This window comes from Meles meles, chromosome 8 (assembly GCF_922984935.1).
Source record: "Meles meles chromosome 8, mMelMel3.1 paternal haplotype, whole genome shotgun sequence".
In the NCBI taxonomy this organism is placed as follows: domain Eukaryota; kingdom Metazoa; phylum Chordata; class Mammalia; order Carnivora; family Mustelidae; genus Meles; species Meles meles.
Genome location: NC_060073.1, coordinates 90,275,692 through 90,296,289, shown reverse-complemented (window position 1 = coordinate 90,296,289; position 20,598 = coordinate 90,275,692). Strand labels below are relative to the sequence as shown.

Sequence of the window (20,598 nt, the reverse complement as noted above, 5' to 3'; positions counted from 1 at the left end):
GTTCTCTATCACAGGTGGGATTTAAGGAAGGGAGAGAGGAGTACGTCCACACGGCTGGTGAGGCTGCCAGGGCCAGGCAGGAAGCACTGAACACCATGCAAGAATGGATAGCATCTTGAGTTCCGTAAAGATTTTTTTAGAGGGAAGGGAGATGACTTCATTTTCACTTTAGAAAGACTTGCTTTGTAGAGGAGATTGGGAATGGGGAAAACTCAGAGCAGGGGTGCTAATTTAGATTGTTTTGCAGATGCCAGAAGGGAGCTGCTGATGGCCTGAGCTAAGATTGAGGCATTGTAGAGAGCGATGGGGACGGATTGCTAGGAGCTGGCTGTGGCAAGGGAGGGAGGGAGAGAAATTATAGATGACATGCAGTGGGACCTTACCTTCACTCTGACAGAGGGATGGGGTAAACATGAGGGACAAATGCAATAGCTTCTAAGGGCTGGCTTTGGAGTTCTCAGAGAAATTGATAGTTGAGGCTTCAGAGAAGAGGAGAGATGTGGAAACAGCTAAATCTCAGTCTTCCTGCTTTGGGTCCCTAATATCATCAGGCTCTTAAAAATCTTTTGGGGATACCTGGGTGGCTCAGTCAGTTAAGCATCTGCCTTCAACTCAGGTCTGATCCCAGGGTCCTGGGATTGAATTCTGCTGCTCAGCAGGTGTCTGCTTTTCCCTCTCCCTCCGCCCTCCCCCTGCTTGTGCTCTCTCTTTCACATACACACACAAACCCTTTTAAAAATTTTGTTGTTTTTTTCCCTTCACCAGTATATCCCCCACCTTTTAATTTTGAAGAGATGGAAATGTTTTTTCTAGAAAACAAGTCTGGTTTCTCTGGCAGTTTAGGCTGCTACTGATAAAGCCTGTACGTGCACTTATGATCATCAGAGAAACTAGGTGGGAATTTTTTTTTTTTTAGGTGAGAATTTTCTTAAAGAACTTCCTGTTTGTAGGCACCTGGGTAGCTTGGTTGGTTAAATGACTGCCTTTGGCTCAGGTCATGATCTGGGAGTCCCAGAATCGAGTCCCACATTGGGCTCCCTGTTTAGTGGAGAGTCTCCTTCTCTCTGCCCTTCCCCCTCTCATGCTCTCTCTCTCTCTCTCTCTCTCTCTCATTCTCTTTCTCTCTCAAATAAATAGAATCTTAAAAAAGATTCTCTTTCTGGGAATTAAACACCTTACTCTTAGCCAGAGGGATGAGGAGGATATTTATACATGAAATATGAAGGCTGCAGGAAAATTTGCATCTTGCTTGGCCTCTTCTCTTGCCTCAATTCAGGACTGTGCCAAAAACATACTGATATATATTTTTTATGCCTTTTTTTCTTTTTTTAAAAGATTTTATTTATTTGACACAGAGAGAGCACAAACAGGGACCAGCAGAGGGAGCTGCAGAGGGAGAGGGAAAAGTCCCCACTGAGCAGGGAGCCTGATGTGGGGCTGGATCCCAGGATCCTGGCACCCTGGGATCATGCCCTAAACTGAAGGCAGACTTTAACGGGCAGAGCCATCCAGGCACCCCAATCCTGATAGATTTTTTAAAACTTTATTGTTGAAGTATGGGTGATACACACTGTTATATTAGGCTCAAGTATATAACATAGTGATTAGACAAATCGTACTCAATGCTCACTGAAAGAAGTGTAGTCACCATACAACATTATTACAGTATTATTGACTATCTCTCCTCTGTCATACTTTTTATCTCCATGACTTACTTATTTTATAACTGGAAGTTTGTTTCTCTTAGTTCCCTCTTCACCTGTTTTGCCCTGCCACTCACCCCCTCCCCTTTGGCAACCACCAGTTTGTTCTCTATATTTAGAAATCTGTCTCTGGCTTTCTTTGTTGTTTGGTTTGTGTTTTAGATCACACATATAAGTGAAATCATATGGTACTTGTCTCTCTTCACTTAGCGTATATTCTCTAGGCCTGCTGATGTTGTCACAGATGAATAGATCTTATTCTTTTTTATAGTTGAGTAATATTCTCAATTATACACACACATACACACACACCATATCTTTGATAGATTTGCTTACATGGTAAAAGTCTAATCTTCCACTAATGGCTACACTGGATAACAACCTTCTTATTAGAAAATGCCTTTGCACAGAGGACATGAACAGACATTTCTGCAAAGAAGACATCCAGATGGCCAACAGACACATGAAAAAGTGCTCCACGTCACTTGGCATCAGGGAAATACAAATCAAAACCACAATGAGATACCACCTCACACCAGTCAGAATGGCTAAAATTAACAAGTCAGGAAATGACAGATGCTGGCGAGGATGCGGAGAAAGGGGAACCCTCCTCCACTGTTGGTGGGAATGCAAGCTGGTGCAACCACTCTGGAAAACGGCATGGAGGTTCCTCAAAATGTTGAAAATAGAACTACCCTATGACCCAGCAATTGCACTACTGGGTATTTACCCTAAAGATACAAACATAGTGATCCGAAGGGGCACGTGTACCCGAATGTTTATAGCAGCAATGTCTACAATAGCCAAACTATGGAAAGAACCTAGATGTCCATCAACAGATGAATGGATAAAGAAGAAGTGGTATATATACACAATGGAATACTATGCAGCCATCAAAAGAAATGAAATCTTGCCATTTGCGACGACGTGGATGGAGCTAGAGGGCATCATGCTTAGTGAAATAAGTCAGTCGGAGAAAGACAACTATCATATGATCTCCTTGATATGAGGACATGAAGAAGCAACATGGGGGGTTAGTGCGATAGGAGAAGAATAAATGAAACAAGATGGGATTGGGAGGGAGACAAACCATAAATGACTCTTAATCTCACAAAACAAACTGGGGGTTGCGGGGGGGAGGTGGGGTTGGGAGAGGGGGAGGGGGTTATGGACATTGGGGAGGGTCTGTGCTATCGTGAGTGCTGTGAAGTGTGTAAACCTGGCGATTCACAGACCTGTACCCCTGGGGATAAAAATACATTATATGTTTATAAAAAAAAAAAAAAATTGGAAGGGGAGGCGAACCATAAGAGACTATGGACTCTGAAAAACATCCTGAGGGTTTTGAAGGGTCAGGGGTGGGAGGTTGGGGGAACAGGTGGTGGGTAATAGGGAGGGTACGTTTTGCATGGAGCACTGGGTGTTGTGCAAAAACAATGAATACTGTTATGCTGAAAAAATTAAAAAAATATATATATATACAAAAATGCCTTTGCAAATATTTATCTTTTGTCATAAGCATTTTTCTATTTTTATTATATTATGGTAAATCCTTCCTGTTCTTACCACCAGTCATCAGATTTTAGTAATAATTTTTTTCTATTTTTGTGTCCTTTTTTACCCCCTAATTCCTTCCCTTATTTGTCATTCTTTTTTTTTTTTTTTAAGATTTTATTTATTCATTTGACAGAGAGAGCACAAGCAGGGGGAACAGCAGGCAGAGTCAGAGGGAGAAGCAGGCTCCCCACTAATCAGGGAGCCCAATGCGGGACTCAATCCCAGGCCCCTGGGATCACAACCTGAGCTGAAGGCAGAAGCTCAACCGACAAAGTCATCCAGGCACTCCTTTATTTGACATTCTTTAGGTTCTTCATGCTTCTTTGAAAGAGTTACCATCTTTTTATGCTTTGAAAGTTTTAAATATTGAGATATAGTTCATATAGCATAAAACTCACATTTTTTTGAAGTGTATACTTCAGTAGTTGCTAGTATATTCAACAAAGATGTGCAACCCTCACTGCTATCAAATTCCAGAACACTTTTATCAACCCCAAAAGAAACTGCGTACCTTTGGCGTGACTTCCCTTCTCCCATGTCCCCACCTCCAGGCAACCACTAATCTACTTTGTCTCTATGTATTTGCCTTTTCTGGACGCTTCATATAAATAGAATCATACAATATGTGGTACTTGGTGACTGACCTCTTCCACTCAGCATATTATTTTCAAGGTTCATCCACGGTGTAGCATGTATCAGTACTTCATTCCGTTTTGTATGGGTGCATAATATTTCATTGTATGCAGGCCACTTTTTTTTAAATCCATTTATCAGTTGATGTACACTTGGGTTTTTTTCCAGTTTTTGGCTGTTATCAATAATGTAAGCTATGGATATTCATGTAAGCATAATGGTTTTTGTGTAAATATAACTTTTCATTTGGGGATGGATAAATGACCAAAAGTACAATTGCTAGGTAATATGGTAGTTATATATAAACTATATAAGAACCTGTCAAACTGTATTCCCAAGTGGCTGCACCATTTTACATTCTTTCAGCAGTGTTTTTCCCTATATCCTCACTAACATTTGTAATTGTCCATCTTTTTTTTTTTTAAGATTTTATTTATTTATTTGAGAGAGAGAATGAGAGAGGGAGAGAGAGAGCATGAGTGGGGAGGGTCAGAGGGAAAAGCAGATTCACTGCTGAGCAGGAAGCCTGACTTGGGACTCAGGATCATAACCTAAGCTGAAGGTAGACGCTTAACCAACTAAGCCACCCAGGTGCCCCTCTAATTGCCCACCTTTTCAATCTGGCCATCCTAGTAGGTGTGAAGTAATATTTCATTGTGGTTTTGATTTGCATTTCCCTGGTGACTAATGATGCTGAACATATTTTCATATTCTTGGGGCCATTTATATACTTTCTTTGGAGAAATGTCCACTCAAATCCTTTGTCTATTTTTAATTAGGTTATTTGTCTATTTATTGTTGAGTTGCAAATTCCCTATATATTTGGGATACTAGTTCTTTTTCCCAGGTACATGATTTGCAGATACTTTCTCCCATTTAGTGGATTGTCTTTTCAAAACTTGAATGTGTTCTTTGAAGCACAAAAGTTTTAAAATTTTTTATGAAAGTCCAGTGTGAGATACTTTCTCCCATTTCGTGGATTGTCTTTTCAAAACCCGAATGTGTTCTTTGAAGCACAAAAGTTTTTAAAATTTTTTTATGAAAGTCCAGTGTGAGCCATTTTTTGTATGCTTGTGGTCTTGGTGCCATTTCTAAAAAATTATTGCCTAATCCAAGGTCATGGTGATTTATATATGTTTTTTCCTGAGAGCCATACTGTTAACTCTTTTGTTTTTAGTTTTATTTATTAGAGAGTGAGTGCTTGAGAGACAGAGCACAAGCAGGGGGTAGAGACAGAAAGATAGGGACAAGCAAACTCCCCACTGAGCAGTGGGGCTCGATCCTGGGACCCTGGGATCATGGCCTGAGGCATGATGAAGGTCTTCACTGACTTAAGCCATGGCTTAACTGACTGAGCCACTAGGAGCCCCCATACTGTTAACTCTTATAGGAAAGTCTTCGTTGTATATAGTGTGAGGTAGGAGTCCAGCCTCATTCTTTTGCATGTGGATATCCAGTTGTCCTAGTACCATTTATGAATACTGACTATTTTTTTCATGTTGCTTGTTTGATTTTTTTTTTTTTTTCTCTTTTAATGGGGAATCCTGGCTAGGAATGATGAGAACGAAATGAGGTCCATGCTTGCTTGCTTATTTATTCATTCATTTATTTATTATTTTTAAAAGATTTTTATTTATTTGTCAGAGAGAAAGCATGAGCAGGTTGCAGGGGAGAAGTGGAGGCAGAGGGAGAAGCAGGCTCCCCGCTAAGCAGGGAGCCTGATGGCAGAACTCGATCCCAGGACGCTGGGATCATGACCTGAGCTGAAGGCAGATGCTTAACTGACTGAGTCACCCAGGTGTCCCAAGGTCCCTGCTTTAACAACAGAGACACATGTAATGAGTCCTCTTACACACCAGGTACTATTTTGGTGCTCATTGTCCTTAGTTTACCTCTCTTTTATAGGAGCAGAAGGAGAAGCCAGTCTGCAGTGTCCTTACTGAGGCATTAAATGCTAGCCCCAGAAGCCACCTTCTTCACAGGTGGCGAAGATGTCTTTAAACAGTCTTTTTGTGAAAAAAACAAAAAAAAACAACAGTCTTTTTGTGTTCTGCATCTTCTTTGCTGTAGGAGATTTGGCAGGTCGTGCAGAACTACTGGGGAAAACCTCTCTAAGGATCTGGAATGTGACCCGGACAGACTCAGCCCTTTATCGCTGTGAGGTGGTTGCTCGAAACGACCGGAAAGAAATTGATGAGATTGTCATTGAGTTAACTGTTCAAGGTAGGAACTCACATGAAGTTAAAAATATGTTCCCCCTTTTAGACCTCATGAATCTGTCTATAAAATAAAAAAGGTTGGGGAGGTGGAAAAATAAATAAAAATAAAAATAAATAAAAAAGATTAGCTCTTCTTTCTTCCCAGAGGTATATCCCTGGGGGTATTGCAGGCCTTAGGGGACAGGCGGTTGTAGGAGCTTGGACTGCCTGAGTTGGGGTAGAGGGCAAGAAGGGAGGTGGAGCTCTGGCCACTCACCCCCAACCAGCTGTAGGAAGTGCTTCTCAGGAGGTGCGGGCATTAGAAATGCACTATGGGTTATACTTGGGGGTGAGCTGTGTGTGGGGCAGATGCCATGGCAGATCCAAGCCCGTGGGCGTGACATGGCTATGGCAGTGGTGCATCCCCTGGCTGGTTTTCCTTTTTTGTGAGCAGGTTTATTATGGGCTTTGAGATGAATCATTCCATGTGGCTGATTTGAAACCCCAACCCGAATTTCTTCCACAGTGAAGCCAGTCCCTCCTGTGTGCAGAGTCCCGAAGGCTGTACCTGTAGGCAAGACGGCCACGTTGCACTGCCAGGAGAGTGAGGGTTACCCCCGGCCGCACTACAGCTGGTACCGCAACGATGTGCCGCTGCCCACAGACTCCAGAGCCAATCCTAGATTCCGAAATTCCTCTTTTCTCTTAAACTCTGAAACAGGCACTCTGGTAAGATCTCTTCTTGGACGTGAGGATAGAAATGTCTTTGTTGAGGAAGGGATACTTACGGTGGGAAGAGCACTTATTAGGAAAAACAATAAACTTTATAAGACAGGAACTAAAAACCTATAATATGGGGATTCTGAGGGAAAATGAACCTCCCCTCCTTTATATAAGCAAGTAAGTTCCAAGAGGATTAAAATAAAGGAAGGGAAACTTGTAAAATAAAGGTGATTGTGTAGGTCTATTAAAGAAATATAATGGATGGGTGATGTTAGCGTCCTGATGTGAATAACCACCTGTAAAAATCATGAGACAGGGAAACTGGATTACTGGTGAGATATTTGATGTTAAGGAATTGTTCATTGCTTTAGGTACAATAAGGTATTATAGTTATAATCTGAAGAAGTCCTTGTCTTTTAGAGTTGCATGCTGAAGTTTTTATGGATAAAATGTGTCTAGAATTTTCTTCAAAATAACCCAGTGATGGTAGTGGAAAGTAGTTGTGGGGCAAGATGCAGTTAGATTGGTCATGTATAGAGGACAGACTGCCCTCCGCAGCAGCATCTCAGCTGGGCTTTCCTACAGCCAGCCCTCCTGATCCTTGGCGTGTTTAACTACAGGTAGTAACAAGCCAGGTTATATAAGATCCTCTGTATTTGTATTGCCCAAGTGTTGCTGAGAAACAATCCTTATTCTTATCTTCACACTGCATTCTGAAATGTTGCTTTGATATCTCCAAAAATCTGAGGGGATCTCATTGTTCAGGATCTCTTGGGCAAGACTGCTGGGGAAGAATATCAGGGAAGAACCTGACAGTGCAGGAAACTGAAAGGAAGCCAAGAGCAAATGAGGAGATATTTTACTAGGCTCTGGACTTAGCACCCTGTTGGGAGGCTGGGGGTGGCGGAGCATAATGATCTCTTCAGTCCACAAAGGTCTGCCCTGTTGATTGGTCTCATAATTTACTTGTAATTTATTGAAATAGGTTTTCAATGCTGTTCACAAGGAGGACTCTGGGCAGTATTACTGCATTGCTTCCAATGATGCAGGCTCAGCCAGATGTGAGGAGCAGGAGATGGAAGTCTGTGAGTTACTTTTTGAAACTATTTCATCTGAAGACTGGCAAGTGGATAGAACATTTTTAATTTAATATTGGACCATCAGTTTAGACAACTGGTCTCCTTTCTTCTGGAGATGACTAAATTCACCAGAACGTATCTGGGTACATTGAAAGGAAAGATGAGAAAGTTCTGAGTAACAGCTAAGTAACTAATGATTGGTTACTTGAAATATGTTTATCTCCTCAAAATAGACTTTCTGGAGTCTTCTGGTGTTGGGAACATAGCTAATCATGTCACTTTAAATTGAGTTGTTTTTTTTTTTTAATTTTTAAAGATTTTATTTGTTTGACAGAGAGAGCAAGCCAGAGAGCACAAGTGAGGGGAAATAGCAGAGGGAGATGGAGAAGCAGGCTCCCCACTGAGAAGGGAGCCTGATGTGGGGCTCTAGGGTAAGGGGATCATGACGTGAGCTGAAGGCAGCCACTTGACTCACTGAGCCTCCCAGGTGCCCCTTAACTCCCTTAACTGTGTTTAATAAACTCCACTTCTGGGATGTAAGCATCTGATTCTTGATCTTAGCTCAGGTCTTCATCTCAGGGTCATGAGTTCGAGCCCTATGTTGGGCTCCATGCTGGGCGTGGAGCCTACTTAAAATAAATATATGGATAGATGGATGGATAGATAGAAAAAATTACTTCATTTCCTTGGTAATTGATAAGATCAAAACATAATGTCATGTAAAGTCTCTAGAAATTTATCGAGTTATAACTATTTTGTGGTAAGCTGACAGCCAGAGTTTTAGCCTCAATAACTTTACCATGCATATTCTGTGATGATTCCATCTCTAGGGCACTGGTTCTAAAGGAGAGGTGTTGAAGGCAGGATGGGACAGATGGAGCATGTCACATTCACAATCACTTGGGGAGCTATCTCAGCCCCTCCTTCCTTCTGGGGTATAACTGACCCCAGAGCAGTGTTTTCCAAGCTTGCCTGATTATGAGAATCCTTTGCACTGTTTCACGTACAGATTCCAAGGCCCCACCCCAGGCGGATGGACTTAGTCCTCAGGGGAGGTCTGGAAATGTCTGTGTGTCAAACAGAATTCCAGGGGATTCTCGTCATCTGTCAAATTCAGGAAACTGCTCCAGGGCAGGAGGAAGACTCTTGGACTTTGCCCCAGATCTACTGGATCTCTCTCTAGTGATAGAGCTTGGGAATTGACATTTTAAAGTTAGAATTCCAATTTTTAAATGCACACTCACATTTGAAACCCCTGCATTAGGATAAGGGAGAATTTAACAACTTCCAAGTTAGCTGGCTTATGTTGCTATATCGCTTGCATGTTTTCCATTGCATTTTTGTCTGTATGGAGGAAACAGCCCCAGTGCCCCACACTGATGTGGACTGGGGCACCTTTGCCTGGTATAGAGAAAGGGGAAGAGAGGGTCAAGGGCTTTTCTCCAAGAGGCTTGTAGATATGAGGTCATGCAGCTGAGAGTGAAAGGTCATGTTCCCACCTCATATTTTTACTTTTCAGTCCTGTGAAACACTAGTTCTTTTCCCCCAAATAATGCACAGCAAAGGGAATCCGTGGAAATTAGTAATTTTTTCTTTGGGATTCCTGGCTCCTTAATTCTGTCTATATAAAGTGAAACAATTTTCTCCATTAATAATATTTTTAGGGATTTAGCCAGAAGATTGTAAAGCCTTTTTAAAATGCTAAGCCCCTTTTAAAGATTTTTTTTTTTTAATTTATTTATTTGAGAGAGAGAGATCACAAGTAGGAAGAGAGGCAGGCGGGGTGGGGGGGGGGGGTGGGGAAGCAGGCTCTCTGCTGAGCAGAGAACCTGATGTGGGGCTTGATCCCAGGACCCTGAGATCATGACCTGAGCTGAAGGCAGAGGCTTAACCCACTGAGCCACCCAGATGCCCCCTAAGCCCCTTTTAATACCGGATTAAGTATAACAGCATTTGGACTTTGGAGGTCTCAGTACTTTTTACAAGTGAGAGCAGGTGTCTGGAGTCCTGTATGTTCTGGGCTAAAAGAGTTGAAGTGGGGACACCTGGATGGCTCAGTGGGTTAAATGGCTGTCTTTGGCTCAGGTCATGATCCCAGAGTCCTGGGATTGAGCCCCACATCGGGCTCCTTGCTCGGCAGGAAGGCTGCTTTTCCCTCTCCCAGTCCCCCTGCTTGTGTTCCTTCTCTCACCGTGTCCCTCTCTGTCAAATAAATAAATAAAATCTTAAAAAAAAAAAAAAAAAGAGTTGAAGTGGTCTCACTCTGCTCTTCTGGCTGGAGTAGGCATGACAGGGCAGATGCGGGAAGTGGAAGGATGCAAAAAAGAGATGGGGTCAAGGACTTTTCTAAGACCAGATAGTGTGTATCCTCTCTTCCCTTAATCCCTCTTTTTTCCAGATGACCTGAACATCGGTGGTATTATTGGGGGAATCCTGGTGGTCCTTGCTGTACTGGTCCTGATCACTGTGGGCATCTGCTGTGCGTACAGACGGGGTTACTTCATCAGTAATAAGCAGAATGGCGAAAAGTGAGCCTGTCTTCTGTCTTAAGTGACCAAACCAAGGTTTAAGTTGGCATTACATGAAAAATCAGTCACTGAAGCCCTCCTTCTTTTTCAGTTATAAGAGTCCGGGGAAGTCAGATGGAGTGAACTATATCAGGACAGATGAGGAGGTAAGGAAAGGAGTGAGGCAACAGAGCAGACATTGATTAGGAAACCTAGTAATCGAAGTGTTTCCAGAAAAAATGACATTCGTCCTTGGAAACCTTCCCAATGCAGGGTTTGTACACACTCCTGGCATTCAGTTTGCAGGCTCTAGTAGTAGATGTTACCTTTGAAGAAGGGTTTCATTTGGTTTGTTTTGCCGTAAGTTTCTTCAGGGAAATGGGGATTAGATCCCTCTCCCACTTGGGCCCCTGGGTTTGTCAAGGACGGCCGTTTCTAACCTGTGTTGGCCTTGCAGGGCGACTTCAGACACAAGTCATCATTTGTGATCTGAAATCTGATGTGGCTGACGGAGCACATGCAAATACCTCTACCAGAAACTCCTATCAAGAGCAGCCCGGGAGCCAAGTGCACTTGGACAGAGCTAGACACTTGCGCAAAAGCTTTTTGTTTTGGCCAAAGTTGACCGCTACTCCTTTCTTACTTTTTAACAAGCCACATGAATAAAAGAATTTTCCTCGAGATGGGCATAGTCATCACAAGGGGAAGAAAAAAACACACAACTGTATTTCACTGAGGCAGATTCCCAGTCTGTTTCTGGCCTGCCTCCCGCCTGAGCGTTAAGGTGAGCAGAAAGCTCTTGCTCACAGAGGCCGGGCTGGGCACTGTGGCCTGCGAAGCCGGTTTATTTGCCACTCACTTACATCAGCCCAGGTGAGTCCCGTGTGTGGGGCCATCAGGCAGCCACATAGCACCAGCATTGCAGGGCTTGGGAGCACAACCCACTGCAACACCCTGCAGCTGCAGAGTTTGAACAGTGAACCCAGAAAAAAGGCGTTTTATGCGATGGTCTTGTTTCACAGCTGCCCACAGCCAGCACTGCAGATTCTTCTTGAAGGTTTTGTTGATCAGTATTTTAGTGTCCATCTTGGAAAATCTATTTGGATCAGAATTTTATAAAAACAGCCCAAATCAGGAAGGTAAATTGCTTGTCCATGGGGTGGGGGGGGGGGGTAATATTTACATACAAACCTTCATCTTAGGCAAAATCTGAAATGGTACTGAAATAATGCTCTGCTTTTCTATGGGTGTTTATTTTATAAAATTTTACATTCTAAATTTTTGCTAAAGATGTATTTTGGTTATTGAAAGGAAAATTTCTATTTAAACTGTAAATATGTTGTCATACAGTGTTAAATACCTATTTTTTAAAAAAAAAATTCCACTTAAAGTAGGAGTTCCAAGCTACTAGTGTTAAATTGGAAAATACCAATAATTAAAGAGTATTTTAACCCCAAAAAAATCCTCTCAAGGAAGCTTACTGGAACATTCCTTTTTCCCACATAAGTTTCAGCATTTTTCACAAGAGAACTACATTGTCTATACATCAGACCATTGTTACTTAGGAAACCTTTAAAAAAATCCAGTTGAATAATGTCAAAATCTGTTTGCATCTCTCCAGAAGAAAATGTAAGCTCTAAGGTTGACTTTGAACAGTCTCTTCCTCGATTACTCAGACTACCTAAGCCCAGAGACACCACCCATAAGTGCTTGGATGTACCTGTGAAACCATGTCAGCCAACCCCTGGGCTTGAGTCCTGCACCACGCTCTAAGTCGATATTGGCTACTAACATTGAAGGCTAGCCAGCATGTGCACTGCCATCTTTATTGGCCTGACAGTGGCTTTGTGTGCTGATTAGCTTTATAGTGTTGGACAGTTAGTTGTAAGGTGGACATTTCAAGAAGGGTGGGTGTCTTCCCTGTGGTATCCCAGCCTTTGGATCCCCTGTGACAGAGCTCTTTGTTTGTGGATGGCTCCTGAAACAAAGCAACCTCTGCTGTTTGGTTTTAAAATTCATTTTCCTTATTTGTGTAGTTCCTAAGACTGTCCAGGGCCAAAGGCCATTCTGAAAACAATAATGTTTTTTAAGAAAATGAATTCCACTCTTCCTCTTTGCCGTGAAGAAAGCAGAGAGACACCACAGGTTGTGTCTCACTTCATAATAAACCCATTGTGTGGTGGCGGCGAGGCCATCCCTTTGAAGAACATCAGGTAGTGCAGCCAGAGAAGAAAGCCTGATGGCGAGGAAAGCGAAATGCCTGAATCAAAGGCCATTTTCTGATTTTTTTATTTTAAAGTCTTTATCTACCCAAGACACTGCTGCTCACTGGGTGTGGGACATTAGAAACATCATTCAAAAGCCTTTGTTCTTCAAGAGCAGATGTTCTTCACCTTAGATACATTGCTGTGTTAAACTCATGATGTGAAGCTGTTTGAAGAGGGAGCTTCTCAGAAGAGCGCCTCCAGCCCCAGTGCCTCCAGTGTGCTTCAAGGATGGTTTTTATCCAGAAGGATATAGTCATCTTGGGATTAAACTTCCAGTGTCTTAATTTTTTATACTTGGAGGGTTTTTTTAATTGAATACTTGAGACTTATGTTGACTTTTCTTTTTTAAGTTATGTGAATACTCTGCCAAGGGGTATTTGGCAGAAGTGGTGGGCAACTCTTCATAATTGCTTAATGGTACCCATCTTCTTTTGCGTTTGTGTCTTGAATGCTTAAGACTTAAGATATCCCTTCATCTTCACCCCCTCTTGGTAGAAAGGGATAGTGTCCCTGTTCTCTAATTGTTGGGGAGCAACACTAGCTTCCATCTTGGTTGTCCAAGTGATTGGACGGCCTTGTTGACTCCCTTCTTGTGACCACAACACCTCCTATCCTAGTGCCATGTGAACTGGGTCTGACAGAAGTGAGTATGGAGTCTGGGAAGTTGTTGCCTAATACTGTAAAAATGTAGACAGAAAAGGAACATTCATGTGTTTTTAAGATGTGAATGTGACTGAAGACTCGAAGCTTCTATAAGGCTACTGTGGCCTCTGGTGTGGCTGTTGCTGTACATAGACATTGCAGACTTGTACTAACACACCTATAAGTTGGTATTTGTTAAACCTCATTTATAAAAGCTTTTAAAAAAAATCAACTTTGTCTCATTATTTCTCCTCCTTATGTGCTCTTATGTTGAGTTTACCTCATTTTCCTAGCATTTTGTTAGGCAGGTACACTTAAAATGGCACAATCCCAGGTTTCAAAAGAGGCTGCCATCAATTACCATCTACTTGATTTGGAGATAACTGTCCTTACTCAAGAGCAGCTTTGTGACTCTCTGCCAATGACATCTCCATGTGTGTCACCGTTCATATATGGGAGGACTGTAGAATAGACACAATGTACAATGACATTCTACCCCTCAAATCCAACTACCGCATTTATACTAAAAAAACATATCAACACAGTAACCCTGTAATTTTGCTTCTATTGTACTGGGATTAAAAAGGGAACTGACTTTTTCCCCCAGTCACTCTTGGATAAAACATGAATGTACACATGTTTTAAGGTTACCTAATGGTATCAGCAGAAGACACCAAGCCCTAACCCCTTCATGGGAGCAGTCTTTGTGGACTGTTAACATAAACCAGCATTAGTGCATGCCACACATAGGTGGAACTTTCAGGAGCCAGCCCATGTTTACATTTGAAGAAGGATGTGTGCTATTAGGCAGACAGCTTCTGTCAGGGGACAGAAGCAGAGGGACAGATGAGCTGAACCTTAAAGACAAAGGGAGTCATTTTTTTTCCTAAAAGGAAAGTTGGGTTTTATTCTTTTTCTTTCTTTTTTTAAACAACACACATTTATTTCTCACAGTTCTTGAGGCTGGGAGGGTTTTATTATTCTTAAACACTTAATGTGAATCAAAATGACTACCAGTAAAAGCCCTGTTCTAAAAGTAGAAATATTCTATTAAATAATCAGAAGGCTATATTTATGCTTAACCTTTATTATTCCATTTTATAAAGCTGTACACTTTAAAAACCTGCAGTTTATAAATAAGAATAAAAAAAATAATTACAATGAAAATTTCATCATTAGATACAGGAAACTACTGTACTATAGGGAATTCCGACCATATAACAAACAGAGCCTTCATTTATATAAAAGAAAGCTGATCTGTTGAGTTCCTTAAAGACCAGAGTATGCTTTAACATGGTACTTTCAAATGGAGTAAAATTAGAATATTAAATAGCTAAGGCAGTTCTCTATTATTTTATATATATATATATATGTTTTGTTTTTTTCACCACATATTGCATAAAGAGAAATGTAAAAGGTTGGCCAGCCACACAGATAAACAGTTAGAGTGCTGGAGTCACAAGAAAAAACTCTGGTATCACACAGTAAAAGTCTCCCTCTCCCTGGGAGTGAGGGAGGTGGACTCTGCCTTTCCACAGGCAGGTGACAACATCTCCTTAGAGCTCTTGCCTCCCGGATACTCCTGAATGACTTTTTCAGTTGGCTGTTTTCAGGGGTGTCTTTCTGAGTGACCGCCTGCTAGGGGCTGGGTTATCTTTATTTCTGGCCGGGGACTTCACATTCCACTGCTGAGGCTGTGGCGGCCTAGGGAAAAGGAAAGAGACAATCATTCTGGAACTAAAGATAAAACCCTGACACAAACATTTACCTCAAAAGGAAATCTTGGTAAACTTACGGTTTATCAGGAAGCGATAAACATAAAATGTCATTTCCTTGACACTGGGCTTCAATTTTCTCTGAAAGGGAGTCAGACACAAATTCAGATTTCCCAGAACTCAAAAGCGGCTAATACATCTGACAGGAAAAGAACTTGCCTTTGACTGAAGGTGTCCGTGGTGTGCCTATGTAGCTGACTCCTGCTCCAAATGTGACATCATTGATGGTCCCTGGGAAAATACGGGGAAAACAACACCTTAACGAAAAGCCAGTAGGAGACAGACCTACATAAAGTCACCTGCGCAAGGTCAGTCAAGGAGCTTCTGCTAGTTTTACTCAGTCACTTGTATCAATCCCTAAGCACTGTCAAATCTAAATCCAGGGGCCCTGTCAGGCCTCAATTTTACCTTTTTGTGGGACTCAAATGAAGTTGGAGACTCTCCTGGACACATACCACCGATGGTCTTCTGGCTCCTTCCACCTCTGACTACTCCCTCAGATGGCTGTGTGGCCCCTGCATTCCCACTGCCCACTGCCTCTGGCTTCTTACCCACCCCACATCTCCAGTTATTGCCAGTTATTACGGTTCCTGTATCTAATCACACCAGTGACTCCATCCAGCTCTAGCCTCTCGGAATCCTGCATTTCCTACTCTCCCTCACTGCACTCCCTGAAAGCACTTGGCCACCTCGTTACCCCCACTTCTCAGCACGTTCCTTCCTTTTTTTTTTAAATATTTGACAGAGAGAAATCACAACTAGGCAGAGAGGCAGGCAGAGAGAGAGGAGGAAGCAGGCTCCCTGTGGAGCAGAGACCCCGATGCGGGGCTCGATCCCAGGACCCTGGGATCATGACCTGAGCCGAAGGCAGAGGCTTTAACCCACTGAGCCACCCAGGTGCCCCCAGCATGTTCCTTCTGAATCTACTATCAATGGACTGTCCCAAGTCAGAACTGTCAGGAATGAGAGGCTCCTCCACACCTACTCACTAACCGGTTACGTTTGCCTTCCTCCTATCTCCTCCTCCTTCCATTGCCTCCTCTCCTCCTCACTTGATGTCTCTGCTCCTCTCACCCTGACTTAGCTTAGTGGTCTCCACCCATGGCCGCCTCTTCTTTCAGTTCTCCCCTAGGAGGCAGGGAGCAGAGTATAGGAACAGACCTGAATCAGACTTGATCTGAATACTGGCTCAGGGTCTCATTGAACTACTCTAAAAACCTCGTTTCTTTCTTTCCTTTTTCTCTTAAGATTTTATTTGAGGGGCGCCTGGGTGGCTCAGTGGGTTGAGCTGCTGCCTTCGGCTCGGGTCATGATCTCAGGGTCCTGGGATCGAGTCCCGCATCAGGCTCTCTGCTCAGCGGGGAGCCTGCTTCCCTCTCTCTCTCTCTCTCTCTGCCTGCCTCTCTGCCTAGTTGTGATTTCTCTCTGTCAAATAAATAAATAAAATCTTTAAAAAAAAAAAAAGATTTTATTTGACACAGAGAGAGATCACAAGTAGGCAGAGAGGCAGGCAGAGAGAGGGGGGGAAGCAGGCTCCCTGCTGAGCAGAAAGCCCAATGTGGGGCTATATCCTAGGACCCTGAGATCATGACCTGAGCTGAAGGCAGAGGCTTAACCCACTGAGCCACCCAGGTGCTCCAAAACCTCAAGTTTCTTTAGCTCCAAAATGGGATACAGATGTACTCACCTCAGGGGAGTTGTAGGGATTAAAGAGATTATGTTAAGTCCTTTACAGAGGACTTGGGACAAGGTAAGTGCTGAATAAAGGTTAACTACTATTGTAATTTATTAGCTGTTACTCCCTATGTCATTAGACTTAAGTTTAAAGATGTAGCGAGGTGATTGCTCCGCTTAAGGGTCTTGCCAATTCCATGTTCTAGAGGAGAGCCTAAAATCCAGCCTCTGTTCGAGCTGGACAGACCCACCTTTGTGTAAGCTGGCCCCCAGCCGCCCTTAGGAACCCACTTGCTGCATTCCTACACTACAGGCCACCATGTCCTATCATCACGGTTCTCTTCCTGGTCCTCATCTGGGCATGCAGTTCTACCTGGAGTGCTTCCCTCATCTGACTACCATGCCAATCCTTTGAGACCTGGGAGGCGATGCATCTCCCAGGGACTTGCTCCCTACTTTGTGCCCTGTACTGCTCTACATGAGCTATCAGCACATTTGTCAGGAATAGAACAAGGCTCAACACCAGCCGCTGACTGTTCTGTCAGAGCCCTCATGCCTCCCAAGAAAACGTGTGCTATAAACCTTCTCCCCTACACTGTGGCCTTGTTAAGAGTACTGATTAGATCTTTCTAGTCTGTTTTAAGTCCACAGTGCATCTGCAGTGCTATGTGCCCATGAACAACTTAAGCTACATTAACTGCTAAGAGACCAGTATTTTCATAACATGTGTTGGAGAGGATGTGGAGAAAGGGGAACCCTCTTACACTGTTGGTGGGAATGCAAGTTGGTGCAGCCACTTTGGAGAACAGTGTGGAGATTCCTGAAGAAATTAAAAATAGAGCTTCCCTATGACCCTGCAATTGCACTACTGGGTATTTACCCCAAAGATACAGATGTAGTGAAAAGAAGGGCCACCTGTACCCCAATGTTCATAGCAGCAATGGCCACAGTCGCCAAACTGTGGAAAGAATCAAGATACCCTTCAACGGATGAATGGATAAGGAAGATGTGGTCCATATACACTATGGAGTATTATGCCTCCATCAGAAAGGATGAATACCCAACTTTTGTATCAACATGGATGGGACTGGACGAGATTATGCTGAGTGAAATAAGTCAAGCAGAGAGAGTCAATTATCATATGGTCTCACTTATTTGTGGAGCATAAGAAATAACACGGAGGACATGAGGAGATGGAGAGAAGGGAGTTGGGGGAAATTGGAGGGGGAGATGAACCATGAGAGACTATGGACTCTGAAAAACAATTTGAGGGTTTTGAAGGGACGGGGGTTGGGAGGTTGGGTAAGCCTGGTGGTGGGTATTATGGAGGGCATGTATTGCATGGAACACTGGGTGTTGTACATAAACAATGAATTCTGGTACACTGAGAAGAAATTAAAAAAAAAAAAAAAAGACCTGTATTTTCATCATGCTGCCACTCAAATAGCTCAGTTGTGCTTATTCCTGTTTCTGGGAGGTCTCTCCTTGTGCTGCAATTCAAACTCCCCTTCCCTACATATTCATTCCTTTTCCAGTTTGGAAACCTGAGCACATCCAGGCAATAGGTCTCCAAACTTGGCAAAGACAGCTATGTGGTAGCTCTCAGATCCCCTGGGCCTTCAGAAGGACTTGCAACCAAAGGCAGGAGCATCCCTGCAGCCTGAGTGACAGCAGTAAAAGGGACTTGCTGAACCTGCATGGATTTTCAGTTAAGATCTAGCTCTGAAAAGGACTAATTTACATTTAGCAAAGCCCCTCTGCTCATGCTGAATACCACTGGTCTGCCAGAAGAGTGGAACTGGCTAGCATTTTTCCTCCTACCTTCTTAGAGCTGAGACCACTTCCTGACAGTCACCCCACCTAAGAGTTGTCAAAAGAATGTGTATTTATAAACCACAGAGAAAACAGAACTTAGTGTTTTTCCATGATCTGATAATTCTCCCAGGAAGGAGAGCTAATAGGAGACCCTTCTTCAAGCATTCCTTCCTGGTTCAGAATAAGGAAAGATGGCCACAAATTTTATATTCAAGAGCCTAGAGAGAGAAAAAGTAGTCTGTTGACCTGGGGTCACCTGACAGACTTATTTTCAGTGCAAAGATGGCTTCATGCATGCACATTCAAGCAGTATTAATGCAGCATGCCGGGCTTCACAGCTGAGGAACTCAGGCTGCTAGGAAACCAACCAAAGACTGGAATCAGGGACTCCTGGGGATGAACAAAACTAAAATGAGATGCATTCGCCCCATTTCTGCAGCATATGGTTTCTAATGCCAAAATAGAAGAACTCTGAACCAGGAACAAAGAACATACAAAAAATCTGTCTGTTTCAAAAGGCTGAATTTTTCACATACATAGTATTACACCTGTTCAATATAGAGAAACCCCAAATTATAGCTTTTAATGACAAAAGCAGTCATGATTCGGTTGTCATCTAAGGAGATGTGGGGTAGGAATTCTGTTCATCTGTTCATCTCCCTTAAAAGGAGGACTTGATGGGTGCCTGGGTGGCTCAGAGGGTTAAGCCTCTGCCTTCGGCTCAGGTCATGATCTCAGGGTCCGGGTCAAGCCCCACATCAGGCTCTTTGCTCAGAAGGGAGCCTGCTCCACCACCCCTCTCCGCCTGCCTCTCTGCCTACTTGTGATCTCTCTGTCAAATAAATAAAATCTTTAAAAAAAAAAAAAGAGGACTTGATGGAAATTCTCTACAACCCAGTAAATACTCTAACAGATCACAGCATCACAGGTCATAGAACTGCCCAGCAACTAGCCAGAACACACTAGGTGCTCAATAAATTTGCATGACTGAATGTACAACTAAATGAATGGCTTGCTCCTGGGCTGCACCATAATCAAAGAGAAGAACACCTTAACATGTTCTCATCTTGCAGTCATGCCCAAGAGCAGCACTGTGAGAGCAAAGGCTGTAGAAGGACATAAGAATTGCAATCAGGAGACTTGACTTCAGGTCTCAGTTCTGCCACTTGTCCCATCACTTAACTCATTAACATCTGTTTCACTCCTCCCATGTTCCAGGCACTGTGGCAGGCCCAGTGGGTACAGTGAAGAGTAAAACAGCTTATAAACTGCAAGGACTGGTGAAGCAGTACAGCTGACCCTGAACAACGAGGGAGTTGGAGCTGTCAACCCCACCAACAGTCGAAAATCTGTGTATAACTACCAATAGCCTACTGTTGGCCAGAAGGAAGCCTTACCAGTAATATCAATAGTTGACTAATGTATATTTTGTATGTTGTATGCATCATATACTGTATTCTTACAATAAAGTAAGTTAAACAGAAAATGCTATTAAGACAAACAATTTATGGTGCTGCACTGTAAACAATCCGTGCATAAGTGGACCTATGCAATTCAAACCCATGCTGTTCAAGGGATCCCGTGTCTGGATGTGTGGTGAGTACTACTGCTGGAGGGTAAAGCAGCGAACACCAGGGAAAGAGAAGTTGTAGATGAGGACGTGGCACATGAATGCCCCGTGGCAAGCAAGAGCAGGTGTATGCAGGACTTTGAGAACCCGGCCCAGGAGTGGCGGGCAGAGGAAGGGGGAGGTGAAGAGGGAAGAAGCAGGAGGCACACTGAGACACACTGTGGACAGTAAGAAGGTATAAAACAAGGTAATAGGAAAGAATCCTCTATACTTCTAACTCACCTTGACTTTGAAATAATAGGAAATAACAGAAGATTAGAAAAACCACCCAACGGGAGTGAGAAGACAGAGGTTCTCGACACAGCTGTGGGGGGTCCTCAATAGGTCACTGAACCCGAAGGCTCAGCTTGGCTCTGGAGCTGGCCTCGATGATGTACACGGAGCATGCCAGCATC

At 43.1% G+C, this 20,598-nt stretch overlaps 2 protein-coding genes across 2 annotated transcripts in view; one reads left to right on the top strand and one right to left on the bottom strand.

The window, feature by feature from the left end:
* The window catches only part of JAM3 (junctional adhesion molecule 3), an 85,766-nt gene extending 72,239 nt beyond the window's left edge, over positions 1–13,527 (top strand). Inside the window, exons 4-9 of the mRNA XM_046017425.1 lie at positions 5,964–6,116; positions 6,618–6,820; positions 7,800–7,899; positions 10,292–10,421; positions 10,513–10,567; positions 10,858–13,527. Of these exons, the coding sequence (XP_045873381.1) occupies positions 5,964–6,116; positions 6,618–6,820; positions 7,800–7,899; positions 10,292–10,421; positions 10,513–10,567; positions 10,858–10,893 (677 nt within the window). The 3' untranslated portion in view covers positions 10,894–13,527. The remainder of the gene's footprint in view (positions 1–5,963; positions 6,117–6,617; positions 6,821–7,799; positions 7,900–10,291; positions 10,422–10,512; positions 10,568–10,857) is intronic.
* A 690-nt stretch (positions 13,528–14,217) lies between these two features.
* The window catches only part of NCAPD3 (non-SMC condensin II complex subunit D3), a 71,783-nt gene continuing 65,402 nt past the window's right edge, over positions 14,218–20,598 (bottom strand). The window contains exons 34-36 of the mRNA XM_046014539.1: positions 15,244–15,315; positions 15,105–15,165; positions 14,218–15,013 (exon numbers count right to left, since the gene is read on the bottom strand). Coding sequence (XP_045870495.1) covers positions 14,905–15,013; positions 15,105–15,165; positions 15,244–15,315 — 242 coding nt within the window. The 3' untranslated portion in view covers positions 14,218–14,904. The remainder of the gene's footprint in view (positions 15,014–15,104; positions 15,166–15,243; positions 15,316–20,598) is intronic.